Source organism: Phoca vitulina, unplaced genomic scaffold (assembly GCF_004348235.1).
Source record: "Phoca vitulina isolate PV1807 unplaced genomic scaffold, GSC_HSeal_1.0 scaffold25, whole genome shotgun sequence".
Taxonomy (NCBI): domain Eukaryota; kingdom Metazoa; phylum Chordata; class Mammalia; order Carnivora; family Phocidae; genus Phoca; species Phoca vitulina.
In genome coordinates, this window is record NW_022589728.1 from 38,186,032 (window position 1) to 38,201,481 (window position 15,450).

The window sequence follows — 15,450 nt, forward strand, 5'->3', positions numbered from 1 at the left end:
GGCTGTAATTTTTCTTGTCTCATTTATTTCCTGTTTCTCCTTTTTATTAATGCCATTGATTTGTTGGTTGAACCTTTTATCTATTCTGCAGAATTTCTCATGTTCTGGATTTGGCTCACTGCTTCCCTGAAATGAAGTTAGCTTGTTTTCTAGTCCTCATATTTTCTGTAAATGGCAGCTAGATCTGGGCACATGATTACGTTCAGATTTAATTTTTAGGCAAGAATATTTCATAAGTGGTGCTGTGTGCTTTTTTTATAGCATCACATCATGAGACTTAAAACATGTGGTGGTCTCAATTTTAATGATGCTAAAACTGATTTTTAAGTTATTAGCCTGATTTCTTACTTATAAATTTCTCATCAATCTCTTACCTAATGCTCTTAGCATCCAATTATGATTTTTGTGAGATCCGTTCTTTTATTTGGATTTGCAAAAATAGTGATTTTTCTAAATCTATTTTTCCTTCCTCATTTATTAGCTTTTATTTTTTCTTTGAGTAGGAACTTTATTAACCCTTAAGTTACACTAAAATGCACTTGTAGTGGAAAAGCAGAATAAACGCTTCATTTTTTTTCCTTTATCAATTTTCAGACTTATGAGTTCCTTAGCAATTCCTTTGTAATCAATGAGTTTCTTTTATTTTTAAAATACCATTATGAACTCTTAGGTTTTAATGTATTTTCTTTTTTTTTTAAAATATTTTATTTATTTATTTGAGAGAGACAGAGATAGTGAGAGAGAGCTCGAGCAGGAAGGAGGGGGAGAAGCAGGCTTCCCGCGGAGCAGGGAGCCCGATGCGGGGCTCGATCCCAGGACCCCGGGATCATGACCTGAGCCGAAGGCAGAGGCTTAACCATCTGAGCCACCCAGGCGCCCCGGTTTTAATGTATTTTCACATGTTTGATTCTAGATTATTCTTTCTGATCCTCAAATTTCCCGGTTTAGACCAATGGGAACCTCTGGAAGTTGGTTTTTGTGTCCTTTTGATGTGTGATCTCATTAGTCTGATAACTTCTATGTCTCTGGCATAAGATATCCTAGGCTCCTCTTGTACATTTCCTGCTCCAAATCTGGAATCAGCTATTTCCTCTCCCTACCTTTTTCACAGGAAACACTCTGATGCCTCCTGTCCTCGACATGGTAGATCTCAGAATGTTTTTGTTTCCATGACACACCAATTCTGTAATTAGAGGTTCTAAAGAGGCACAATAAGTAACTTAATCCCTCGCAATTACCTTCTTTCTCTTCTATTTCTCTTATAAGCCCATGACTGAAAGGTTGTTAGTAAGAGCATTGAAGGGTGGTGAAAACACTAAGATCGTTACCTTGAATGGGAAGAAGATAACAAAGATGCCCTCAACATTAGATAAACTGCCTGGCCTGAAGACTCTGGATCTTCAGAATAACCAAATACCCAAGGTGTGCCCTGAGATAAGCACCTTGACCCAGGTAAGGAATAGCATATCATTTTGGATTGAGGTTGGAAAATAGGAAGAGAGAAAAGAGGTGAGAGAAAAATAAGCCTTTGATCTCTGGAGACAGCTCCCGGGAGACTTACTGTGGAGTGTTGTTGGAGAGGCATCAAAAAGCTCTCTCCCTTAGGGGATTACATATGGTAGGGGAGAAGACGTTTCAACTTATTTGTGTGCACATCTGGAATCAGAGGATTAGGTCTCTGCCACACTCATCTTTCTGGAGGCTGTCATCTGGAAAAGGGATGAGAGCCTGGATCTGCTTGCCTACCTTGGGGGCTCCATCTGGAAGTGGGATTGAGGATCCCCGAGATGCGGTTCACCCTGGAGACTATCCTGAAGCTTTGCATATGGAATGAAGATAGTTTTTGGATGTAGCAAGGGGGTTCCTTTTCAATTTCCTAGAGCAGGCTGAATTTTGAAATGGGAGTGTTGGCAGGGAATGGGAAGGAAGAAACATTCATTTCTTCTGAAGCAGGCTTTAAAAGAAGGTTAGTATTTTAAATAAAGAATACCCTTCTGAAAGAGCAACAGTTGACTTGAATGAATCCCAGATGCCTGTGTTAAACATTTCTGCCCAAAAATGTGAAACCTCAGCGGCTAAAAATCTTGATGTTGGGAGAAAGCAAGGGATATTAATTTTGCAGTTTTCTTTTTATTTGCTTCTAAACTGTCACCAAACACTGGAAGAACCTATAAACAGTAAAGTCATTGCAGTTCATTGGTTTTGAGTTCAGAGTTACCAAAAAAAAAAAAAACAAAACACTATTTTCTTACCTTCACCTACCTCATTTCCTTTTAGATTCACAAAAGTTTTTGAACTTGTAATCTGTGGCCAAGTCTTTTAAAAAAATAGGGCAATACTCACAAACTCCTCCTTTTAATGGTAACTTCCAATAGTGCATATATGGTTACAGAACAAAGATTTGGACTTTTCTAATAGAATAGAGGAGTTTCTATGCAAAAGGATTTAGGATTTGACTGAGTCATGACCTGATTTTCTCCCCCCACTTGATTTTTTTTTCCATTAAAGTAACACAATGCATTGTTTTAAGAAAATCAAATATTACCGAAGGCTTATAATAAAAAGATACTATCTTCTGTCCCACCCTCCCTCACCCCCAAACCTGATCTCCATGTATAGACGTTTTTCACTCATCTTTTTTCCTTGATTTTTCTGTTTTAGATATCACTCTTCTTCATTCTTCCAAATACTATTAATATACTTAGTTTCTCCATAGTTGTCTTTTAAACTTAATATTACTACACCTTCATTTCTTCTCTTCCCAACTGCAGTCTCTTTTTAGTCCCCACTTTGTAAGATGACCGTGTCAGCATCTCTAATCCACCTTCAGCTCTCCTTCCCTCCTCCTCACCAAAAATTTTAAACTTGTTATTTTTATAAGATGTATACCATTTACACTGTATTCAGTTATAACTGTGGTTAAATATTTTGTCTCTTGGGGAATTCTAAGATGTATATCATTCATTAAATATCATTTATGCAGAGTTAATTAATGTATTATGATTATATTTTCTTCCTTATATCCCATTTCTGTTCCCTTGGAGTTTCCAGTTGCCTTTCTTTTATTCTTGTGTCTTTTGCCTTTGGCATGGCCTCGTTTTATTTCAAACTGGATTATGTTACATATTCTATCAAATGTGCTTTTTCCTTGAGTGACATCCCCCCAGGGGCCTCCATCCTCCTGCTCCAGTTGAAGCTGATTACTGTGTAGGTTTGCTGGATAATGTCAGGCTAGGGCAGCTCTCCTGAATTGGACCCATTGTTTCCTCTGGCCCATATTTTCCTCTTTCTTGGTTTCCTTTCTTATTTTGTAAGAGTAAGTCTCCAGATACCATCCTCGTCTGGGTATGTGGTAGTTCAATTTTTTTCAACTCTTGCATGTCTAAAAATGTGTATTCTTCCTTCATGTTTTGTCAATAGCTATTTAGTAAAAAAAAAAAAATTAAAGACTGTGAAATATATTTCCTCAGGGAAAAAAAGCCTGAGTCTGATTATCCTTACTTTGTCTTCTTCTCATGGCTCCCCCAGTACTTTCCTCCCTATCCTTCTATTTAGGAGAGCCCTTAAATTTTGACTTCTGTTTGCTCACAACTTCCTTAAATAGGGAGCTGGCTAAGCTCAGCCCTTAGTTTTAAAGACAAATTCATCTGATTTAGAAAGTAGACTTGTTGTGGTCTACCTTCTAAAGTGCTTTACAAGTCAGATTCAGGCTAATGGCATAGCTGTTTAGCTGTTCATGAACTAGCAATTTTTCTCATATAGAGTCTCCCTAGTTGTGGAATTTTGAAAAAAGTCAATCTCCCCTTTATAATGGGAGTTGTAGACGTAGCTCAAATAAAATGTGCTAGAAGCCTTCAAAAGATATAGATTTTTCATACGGTTCAGAAATGCTGCACAGTCATTCCCATAGTTTCTAACAGAAAGGACAGATGATAGTTTCAGAAAAGAGAGAGCTGAGAGAGGCTGCTCGCCCTGGAGGAATGTTTGGGAGACCCGGATATCTGAACTGGTTCAGCCATGTACCAGCTAAATAAAAGGGGCTTAATCCCCCCGGGTCTCAATTTCTGCCTTCATTTACTCCATCCAAACATAAGTATTGAGCACCATCTGTGTCTCAGGCACTAGGAACTGGTGATTGAGTAACAGATGAAAATCCCTGCCTTCATGGAGCTTCAAACCAACAAGCAAAACAAACAGGATGTGAGGCAGTGATCAGTGCTAAGAAGACAGTAGAGAAGGCAGGCAGGACATGTTGTGGCATTCGAGCTGAAAAGTCGAGGAATGATCTAAGCCACAAAGCGTCTTTGTGATCTTTATAACCTGGTGATATGTATATCATAGTTCTAAGATCATCATTCTTGTTCTCATCATTTTCTATAAAATCCCTGAATGTATTTTTCAAGAGTTAGTTTGGACTCTTTCTTGTATTGCCTCAAATCCTACATTTTATGAGTAATTATTAAAAGTATCCCCCTACCACATTTTTGGGGGGTCTATACTGTGCTTGCCTTTTGGACTAGCCTTTTTTTAAATCATTGTAGGAAGTCCAGTTTGCCCCAATATTCTGATTTTTGGTCATATTTTCTAAAAAATATTAAAATGGTCTTGATATTTTTTAAGTTCCTAAAGCAAAAATAATACTTTTAAATTTCAGCACTCATAAAATGGTATCAAATAGAATAACAACATCAATCATTTCTTGAGAGCCAGGCACAATGCTAGGAATTCTGTTCATTTTCAAGGAAGTTACTACCCTCCTATTGTTAATAAAATGTATGTATGGTTCAGTAAGAGGTTAAATCACTTGTCAAGGTCACTCAACCGGTGAATACATCTATAAAATGAAGTCTCTTTCAAGGTTGCTTTCAGCTCTGTTTCATTAGTTATATACTTAATGTGAACTTTACCAGGGCGTGGTATTTCAACTTGTAGTTCCTAAAAACAAAAACTGGGTTGCCTAAAAAGAGCAGGTTTGAATGCTACATGGGTCGTCCCCACTTACCATTTCTTTACATATGCATTCTTTTAACAACATTTACAATTCATCTTCCTGTGTCTGTGCTGGTCCCAAGGATACAAATGTGAAAAACACATGGACCCTATCTTTTTGTTTGAGGATTAAGTTAAATGTTAACATATGTAAAGCTCAATGCCTGGCACATAAGAAATTTTCAAAGTTATAATTGCTATTATGATTACTATTACCATTGTAGTGTAACTGGCAACAAGCATAAAATGGGAGGAGGTTCTTTAGAAAATACAGATCCTACTTCTTCTTTCTTTGTTTATTTGACTAGTGAAATTTGGGGAAATTTTAATCATTTCTAATGACATGAAAAAAATGAGTTAATGCCCTGTAATTTAGGGTGAATGCATTTGGTCTGTGACTGATGAAGGGCTGGGATAGCAACAATTTTCAAAGAAGCACTTTGTAACTCTTGAGGGTGGAGATCTTGTTTTGTCCCCAGTGCCTGGCACCTAGTAAACCATATAATGTGGACTTGAGTGGAATGGGATGGAAGCCATTTTCAGAGTCCAACTTAGCCAAACACAATGTTATCATAATTATGGCATCATCTAGGAGCAAAGTCCTTTCATAGGCAAATCAGCCATAGTTTTAAAATCCCCAGAGAAACAAATAACCATCATCTTTATTCGTGTGTAGCATTGTTAACACGCCTCATATGGTCCAATGGTAGTACAATAATGTTCCCCTTATGAGGCTCACATGTGTGACTGCCCGGAAATAAGATATGGTCTACCAAAGCTTTTTATTTGACCATAAACAATTGACAGTAAATAAGGCCAATCTTAAGCAGAGTTGGGTAGTTTGTAAATTTGTTATTGTGTTTTTAGTCTCTCCTTTTCTTATATTTACTGTCCTTCTCATTGACCCCTAACACAATCAACTTCCTTTCTTCCTCTCTCTCTCCCTCCCTCGCTTGCTTGTTTGCTTCCTTCCTTCCATTCGTCCTTTCTTCCCATGTTCAGCAAATAGTTAAGCGTGCCTGCAGTGGATGAGGCACTCTGATAGATTTTGGCAATATAAAAAAGAACAAAAATATCCATGTGTCCCTATTCTTAGGTTTGGTGGGGAAAGGCAATCAAATAGAGGTAAAATTACAATTGTGAAAAGTACCATGAAGGAGAATTATACTGTGCTATGAGCACCTCTAGTCAGAGAGGTAAGAGAAGGTGGTCCTGAGAAGTGCAACGGAGTGAAGATCTGGAGGATGAGTTATGCAGAGGAACACAAGAGGGACAGCACATGCAAACACTTCCCTTTCTCCCTCCTTTGGGGTCCCAGGTCTCACTCTAGAAGCCTCAAGAAACAGTAGGGAACTGATGTCATCTGTACTGTTTGTCAGCCGTACTGTCCTTTCTTCTGTCCTTACCACTGGAAATCTCTTCTTCCTCCATCAAGTAGTGCCTCTGTTTTCTAAGCCTGGCTTTCCTATCAAACAGGGATTTATTATCCTGCTTTACTCTATCCTGTCCAGGTACACAGGCCCCTAGGGAGTTCCTTCTCTCCAAGCTCCTTTATTCTTCCTTTGCCTCCGCCTCTCTGCTCAAGCCTGTGTTAAGCCTCTTGCACCCTTTCTGGAACTTGAGCTTTCTCCACTAGCTGGCAGTCAGGTGTCCAGAAGAGGTTCAACCCTCTTCTCTCACTTGCTGGCTAGGTGATGGGAAACAGCTCACATTATCTCTCTATGCCCTGCTTGCCTTATCTCTAAAACATGCTTCATTATTCTTAGCACCTAATGTTGCTGTCAACAATACCTTGTAAATGCCTTGACATCCTGGTTACTCGGAAAATTGTAGCCCCTACCCTCATTCAAACAACCAAATGCTTCATTCTTCCAAACACTTTGGGTTTTACATTTTAACTGAATGTCAGTTTTGTCTTGTAATTCCTCTTTTCTGACAATTCGAAACTCTCGTTTCTTCCGTATTCTTAAGAAGCTTCTGACAGGATGCTAACAGGTAATACTTTGTTCATGATTTTACTGTGAATGCCAATCAGAGAGTCTTTCTTATAATGAGTGAGTAGGACTTGCCAATTCCATGACACTGGGTTTCACGTTGGGGGCCTAAGGGGACAGTGCTTAAAGGTTGCAGGTATCTCTATAGAGATTAGATGGTATGCTGGACTTTGGAACCTTTGCCTCTCTTTCCAATGAAATTACAATTGTTTTGAGAAATCTGACTTTATATATTAAGAAGATATGCAAATTTAAATAATAGTTTTGAAATCTGCAAAATTATTCAAATAAGCAAAGTCAGGAATAGCTGGACTTAGAAAAAAGCATTTTACAATTGTATTAAACTGTGGTTTTATTTTATTTATTTATTTTTTAAAGATTTTAATTTATTTATTTGACAGAGAGAGAGAGAGACAGTGAGAAAGGGAACACAGCAGGGGGATTGGGAGAGGGAGAAGCAGGTTTCCCGCTGAGCAGGGAGCCCGATGCGGGGCTCGATCCCAGGACCCTGGGACCATGACCTGAGCCGAAGGCAGACGCTTAACGACTGAGCCACCCAGGCACCCCTAAAGTGTGATTTTAAATGTGCCACAGATTCCTTAAAAAATTTTTAAAAAGGCATTTATAAGAATTAGCAGATTGAGCCATAATGCTACCCTCCCCAATACACCTTGGTCATACACATGCTAATTAAAAAATGTAAAAATCCCGTTAGTCTTCTCTCATTAATTTGATTCAATTACTTTTATTAAATAGTTTACAGAACCTAACATTATATTATGTATTATTTAGGTATAGTGAATGGGAATATTCACTATCCTTAAAGAATTTCAGGATTAATAGTCACATACTAGCTAAAACATATACATATATATGTTATAGGCAAATGATCTAACAGCTTATTCCAAAATGGTATCATCAAGCATGATTTAGTTCAAAAAGATGTCCAGATAAAATGGACATTTGAACTTTTTTAAATGATTTATTTATTTATTTTTAGAGGGGGAGGGGCAGAGGAAGAGGGAGAGAGAGTCTTGAGCAGACTCTGTGTTGAGCATGAGTGACCAGGGCTCAATCTCACGACCCTGAGATCTCCACCCTGAGATCATGACCCAGCAGAAACCAAGAGTCGGAGGCTTAACTGACTGTGCCACCCAGGTGCCCCTGAACACATTTTTTTACACTTTTAAAAATGTTTTTATCCAAGTTAGTCATAGATATCATTTTAAAAATCAAATAAGCAATTGAAAGACACAATAAATAGCACAGAGTTTACAGTGGCAATTAATAGTGACAAGCACAGCTTAATTAAATGCTAGAAGTTGCCTGGTGCAAGTTCCAGGCATACATCTGATAGGTGGGCTCTACACCAAATTGAGTATAGGGCTTAGTGAGAATGAGCAGATGGTTAGAATAAAGAAAATATGCAGCCCTTAGAAGGAAGTATATCAAGTTGGGAAGATTGGAGCTGACTGCACTCCATAGATACTTGATTAAAAAAAAAATGATGTGGAGCCATAATGAGTATTTCACAGGGTGAATCATTAGGTTGCAGAAATGATCTAAGCAGGCAGCATTCAACTAATGTTTACTGAGCAACAATTATGTTCCAGACACTGTTCTTTGAATGCTAGGTGAATCACATAGAGACCCAACTTAATAGTAGAGGTAATATATATGCATGAATCACTACAATATAAAACAGAAGATAATAATTGGTCATAGAAAGTACACAGGGCCATGCAACTACAAAAGGAAGGTGGCTTCCTGAAGAAGGAGGTATATGCCAAGGAGGAGCAGTAAATACAGAAACCTATCCTAATAACTGGAGAATTAAGGTAAAGTGATAGTTTAATGGAAACAGAATCCTGGAACACATTATCACTAGACACAATAAAAAAATTTTCCCAGCAAAATTAACAAGTTAAATTGCTGGGGGGGGCGGAGCAAGATGGCGGAGGAGTAGGAGACCTGGATTTCGTCTCCTCTCAGGAATTAGCTGGATAGGGATCAAACCATTCTGAACACCTACAAACTCAACAGGAGATCAAAGAAAAGAAGAGCAACAACTCTCTGAACAGAAAAGCGACCACTTTCTGGAAGGTAGGACGTGCGGAGAAGTGAATCCGAGGCGATATTCGGGAGGATAGACGGCGGGGGAGGGGCCTCCGTCGGCCGCTTCTGGCAAGTGATAGAGCCACGGAGCACAAAATCGGAACTTTTAGAAGTCTGCTCCGCTGAGGGACGGCACTCTGGTGGCGAAGTGGGGGGTGGAACCCTCGCGGGACAGTGTGGTCTCAGGACCCTCGGGGTCACAGAAAGACCGGGGGTGCCTGAGTGCGGCAGAGCTCCCAGGTATCGGAGCAGGGAAGCCGGCTGCAGAGACGGAGCCCAGGCGCGGGCTCTCAGCTCGGGGTTGCTATAAACCGTGATCCCGGCACAGTCGGGCCACTGCTCCTCCAGCAGGGACCCAACAAGCGGCAGATCCGGGGAGACTCACCTTCTTCCCCCGGGAGGAGAGGTGCGGGAGCGCACCGCGGGGATCTGCTGGGTTTGGAGACTCCACCCGGGGTCGGGTGCCAGATAGAAAGGCGCGGTCACAGGCCGGGTGAGCGCGGAGTGTGGCCGGAGACCGGGGAGACGGGAGTGACTGACTGCTTTTCTCTGGGGGCTCGCTGAGGAGCGGGACCCCGAGTTCTCGGCTCCTCCGGGTCGGAGACTGGGAGGCCACCATTTTCACTCTCCGCCTCCAAAGCTGTACGGAGAGCTTGCAGGGAACAAAAGCTCCGGAGAGCAAACCCGAGCAGATTACTTAGCCCGGACCGGCAAGGGCGGGGCAATTTTGCCTCCGGCAAAGACATTTGGGAACCACGGCAACAGGCCCCTCCCCCAGAAGATCAGCGAGAACAGCCAGCCAAGACCAAGTTTACCGATCAATGAGAACGGCAGAACTCCAGCGCTAGGGGAACACTGCACATAGAATTCATGGCTTTTTTACCATGATTCTTTAGTCTTTCAAAGTTAATTATTTTTTTTAACTGTCTTTTTTTCTTTTTTCCTTTTTTCTTTTTTTTTTGAATTTTTCTTTTTCCCCTTTTCAACCAACATCTTATCAATCCCTTTTTTAAAAAAAAAACATTTTTATTTTTCATTTTTAAAGTCATATTCTATCCCTTCATAGTAGTTACCCGTATTTTTGGCATATATATATATAAGTTGTTCTCTCTTTAAAATCTTGAGATAGTTTCTTCTAACAGATCAAAATATACTCTAAATCTCTAGTGTATGGTTTTTTTCTACTCCCCTGCCTGATCACATTCTCTCCCTTTTTTCTTTCTTTTTTTTTTTTTTATTCTCCTTTTTCTTTTTTCAAACAACTTATCAAATCCTTTTTAAAAATTTTTTATAATTTCCATCTTTACAGTCATATTCCATCCCTTCATCATATCAACCCTTATTTTTGTACATATATAAGTTTTTCTTTCTTTAAAATTTTGGGAGGGACTTTCTTTTAACAGACCAAAATACACCCAAAATCTAGTGTGTGGCACTGATCTATAATCCAGCCTGATCATATTTGATCACATTCTGTTTTTGTTTTGTTTTGTTTTGTTCTGCTTTTGTTTGTTTTTATCTTTATCTTTTTCTTTTTTCTTTTTTTCTTTCCTTTTCTTTTTTCTCTTTCCCTTTCTTTTCCCACTGCTTCAGGTCTTTTCTGATTTGTTTAGAGTATATTTTCTGGGGACGTTGTTACCCTGCTAGCATTTTGTTCTCTCATTAATCTATTCTCCTCTGCACAAAATGACAAGACGGAAAAAATCACCTCAACAAAAAGAACAAGAGGTAGTACCGACTGCCAGGGACCTACTCAATACGGACATTAGTACAATGTCAGATCTAGAGTTCAGAATCATCACTTTAAAGATACTAGCTGGGCTTGAAAAAAACATGAAAGTTATTAGAGAAACCCTTTCTGGAGAAGTAAAAGAACTAAAATCGAACCAAGTAGAAATCAAAAAGGCTATTAATGAGGTGCAATCAAATATGGGGGCGCTAACTGCTAGGATAAATGAGGCAGAAGAAAGAATCAGTGAGATAGAAGACCAAATGATGGAAAATAAAGAAGCTGAGAAAAAGAGAGATAAACAACTACTGGATCACGAGGGCAGAATTCGAGAGATAAACGATACCATAAGACGAAACAACATTAGAATAATTGGGATCCCAGAAGAAGAAGAAAGAGAGAGAGGTGCAGAAGGTATAATGGAGCAAATTATAGCAGAGAACTTCCCTAATTTGGGGAAGGAAACAGGCATCAAAATCCAGGAAGCACAGAGAACCCCTCTCAAAATCAATAAAAATAGGTCAACACCCCGACATCTAATAGTAAAACTTACGAGTCTCAGAGACAAAGAGAAAATCCTGAAAGCAGCTCGGGAGAAGAGATATGTAACCTACAATGGTAGAAACATTAGATTGGCAACAGACTTATCCACAGAGACCTGGCAGGCCAGAAAGGACTGGCAGGACATATTCAGAGCACTAAATGAGAAAAATATGCAGCCAAGAATACTATATCCAGCTAGGCTGTCATTGAAAATTGAAGGAGAGATAAAAAGCTTCTAGGACAAACAAAAACTAAAGGAATTTGCAAACACGAAACCAGCCCTACAACAAATATTGAAAGGGGTCCTCTAAGCAAAGAGAGAGCCTAAAAACAACATAGACCAGAAAGGAACACAAACAATATACAGTAACAGTCACTTTACAGGCAATACAATGGTACTGAACTCCTATCTTTCAATAGTTACACTGAATGTAAATGGGCTAAATGCCCCAATCAAAAGACACAGGCTATCAGATTGGATTAAAAAACAAGACCCATCGATATGCTGCTGCAAGAGACTCATTTTAGACCCAAAGACACCCCCAGATTGAAAGTGAGGGGGTGGAAAACCATTTACCATGCTAATGGACACCAAAAGAAAGCTGGGGTGGCAATCCTTATATCAGACAAATTAGATTTTAAACCAAAGACTGTAATAAGAGATGAGGAAGGACACTATATCCTACTTAAAGGGTCTATCCAACAAGACGATCTAACAATTGTAAATATCTATGCCCCTAACATGGGAGCAGCCAATTATATAAGGCAATTAATAACAAAAGCAAAGAAACACATCGACAACAATACAATAATAGTGGGGGACTTTAACACCCCCCTCACTGAAATGGACAGATCGTCTAAGCAAAAGATCAACAAGGAAATAAAGACTTTAAATGACACACTGGACCAAATGGACTTCACAGATATATTCAGAACATTCCATCCCAAAGCAACGGAATACACATTCTTCTCTAGTGCCCATGGAACATTCTCCAGAATAGATCACATCCTAGGTCATAAATCAGGTCTCAACCGGTACCAGAAGATTGGGATCATCCCCTGCCTATTTTCAGACCACAATGCTTTGAAACTAGAACTCAATCACAAGAGGAAAGTCAGAAAGAACTCAAATACATGGAGGCTAAAGAGCATCCTACTGAAGAATGAATGGGACAACCAGGAAATTAAAGAAGAATTAAAAAAATTCATGGAAACCAATGAAAATGAAAACACAACTATTCAAAATCTTTGGGATACAGCAAAAGCAGTCCTAAGAGGAAAGTATATAGCAATACAAGCCTTTCTCAAGAAACAAGAAAGGTCTCAAGTACACAACCTAACCCTACACCTAAAGGAGCTGGAGAAAGAACAGCAAATAAAGCCTAAACCCAGCAGGAGAAGAGAAATAATAAAGATCAGAGCAGAAATCAATGAAATAGAAACCAAAAGAACAGTAGAACAGATCAACGAAACTAGGAGCTGGTTCTTTGAAAGAATTAACAAGATTGATAAGCCCCTGGCCAGACTTATCAAAAAGAAAAGAGAAATGACCCAAATCAACAAAATCATGAATGAAAGAGGAGAGATCACAACCAACACCAAAGAAATACAAACAATTATAAGAACATATTATGAGCAACTCTATGCCAACAAATTAGATAACCTGGAAGTAATGGATGCATTCCTAGAGATGTATCAACTACCAAAACTGAACCAGGAAGAAATAGAACACCTGAACAGACCTATAACCACTAAGGAAATAGAAGCAGTCATCAAAAATCTCCCAAAACACAAAAGCCCAGGGCCAGATGGCTTCCCAGGGGAATTCTACCAAACATTTCAAGAAGAATTAATACCTATCCTTCTGAAACTGTTCCAAAAAATAGAAATGGAAGGAAAACTTCCAAACTCATTTTATGAGGCCAGCATTACCTTGATCCCAAAACCAGACAAAGACCCCATCCAAAAGGAGAATTACAGACCAATATCCCTGATGAACATGGATGCAAAAATTCTCACCAAAATACTAGCCAATAGGATCCAACAGTACATTAAAAGGATTATTCACCACGACCAAGTGGGATTTATCCCTGGGCTGCAAGGTTGGTTCAACATCCGCAAATCAATCAACGTGATACAATACATTAACAAAAGAAAAAACAAGAATCACATGATCCTCTCAATAGATGCAGAAAAAGCATTTGACAAAGTACAGCATCCTTTCTTGATCAAAACTCTTCAGAGTGTAGGGATAGAGGGTACATACCTCAATATCATAAAAGCCATCTATGAAAAACCTACAGCGAATATCATTCTCAATGGGGAAAAACTGAGAGCTTTCCCCCTAAGGTCAGGAACGCGGCAGGGATGTCCACTATCACCACTGCTATTCAACATAGTATTGGAAGTCCTAGCCACAGCAATCAGACAACAAAAAGAAATCAAAGGCATCCAAATTGGCAAAGAAGAAGTCAAACTCTCACTCTTTGCAGATGATATGATACTTTATGTGGAAAATCCCAAAGACTCCACCCCAAAACTGCTAGAACTCATACAGGAATTCAGTCAAGTGGCAGGATATAAAATCAATGCACAGAAGTCAGTGGCATTCCTATACACCAACAACAAGTCAGAAGAAAGAGAAATTAAGGAGTCGATCCCATTTACAATTGTACCCAAAACCATAAGATACCTAGGAATAAATCTAACCAAAGAGGCAAAGGATCTGTACTCAGAAAACTATAAAATACTCATGAAAGAAATTGAGGAAGACACAAAGAAATGGAAAAACGTTCCATGCTCATGGATTGGAAGAACAAATATTGTGAAGATGTCAATCCTACCTAGAGCAATCTACACATTCAATGCAATCCCCATCAAAATACCATCCACTTTCTTCAAAGAAATGGAACAAATAATCCTAAAATTTGTATGGAACCAGAAAAGACCCCGCATAGCCAGAGGAATGTTGAAAAAGAAAAGCAAAGCTGGCGGCATCACAATTCCAGACTTCCAGCTCTACTACAAAGCTGTCATCATCAAGACAGTATGGTACTGGCACAAAAACAGACACATAGATCAATGGAACAGAATAGAGAGCCCAGAAATGGACCCTCAACTCTATGGTCAACTAATCTTTGACAAAGCAGGAAAGAATGTCCAATGGAAAAAAGACAGTCTCTTCAACAAATGGTGTTGGGAAAATTGGACAGCCACATGCAGAAGAATGAAACTGGACCATTTCCTTACACCACACACAAAAATAGACTCCAAATGGTTGAAAGACCTCAATGTGAGACAGGAGTCCATCAAAATCCTAAAGGAGAACACAGGCAGCAACCTCTTCGACCTCAGCCGCAGCAACTTCTTCCTAGAAACATCGCCAAAGGCCAGGGAAGCAAGGGCAAAAATGAACTATTGGGACTTCATCAAGATAAAAAGCTTTTGCAAAGCAAAGGAAACAGTCAACAAAACCAAAAGACAACTGACAGAATGGGAGAAGATATTTGCAAATGACATATCAGATAAAGGGCTAGTATCCAAAATCTATAAAGAACTCATCAAACTCAACACCAAAAGAACAAAGAATCCAATCAAGAAATGGGCAGAAGACATGAACAGACATTTTTCCAAAGAAGACATCCAAATGGCCAACAGACACATGAAAAAGTGTTCAATATCGCTCGGCATCAGGGAAATCCAAATCAAAACCTCAATGAGATACCACCTCACACCAGTCAGAATGGCTAAAATTAACAAGTCAGGAAATGACAGATGTTGGCGGGGATGCAGAGAAAGGGGAACCCTCCTCCACTGTTGGTGGGAATGCAAGCTGGTGCAGCCACTCTGGAAAACAGTATGGAGGTTCCTCAAAAAGTTGAAAATAGAGCTACCATATGATCCAGCAATTGCACTACTGGGTATTTACCCCAAAGATACAAAAGTAGGGACCCGAAAGGCTACGTGCACCCCGATGTTTATAGCAGCAATGTCCACAATAGCCAAACTGTGGAAAGAGCCAAGATGTCCATCAACAGATGAATGGATAAAGAAGATGTGGTATATATATACAATGGAATA

General features: G+C 39.4%; 1 protein-coding gene across 1 annotated transcript in view; it reads left to right on the top strand.

Annotated features, from left to right (window-relative positions):
* Positions 1-1,269: 1,269 nt before the first annotated feature.
* LRRC69 (leucine rich repeat containing 69) overlaps positions 1,270-15,450 on the top strand; it is a 110,257-nt gene continuing 96,076 nt past the window's right edge. The window contains exon 1 of the mRNA XM_032422030.1: positions 1,270-1,452. Coding sequence (XP_032277921.1) covers positions 1,270-1,452 — 183 coding nt within the window. The remainder of the gene's footprint in view (positions 1,453-15,450) is intronic.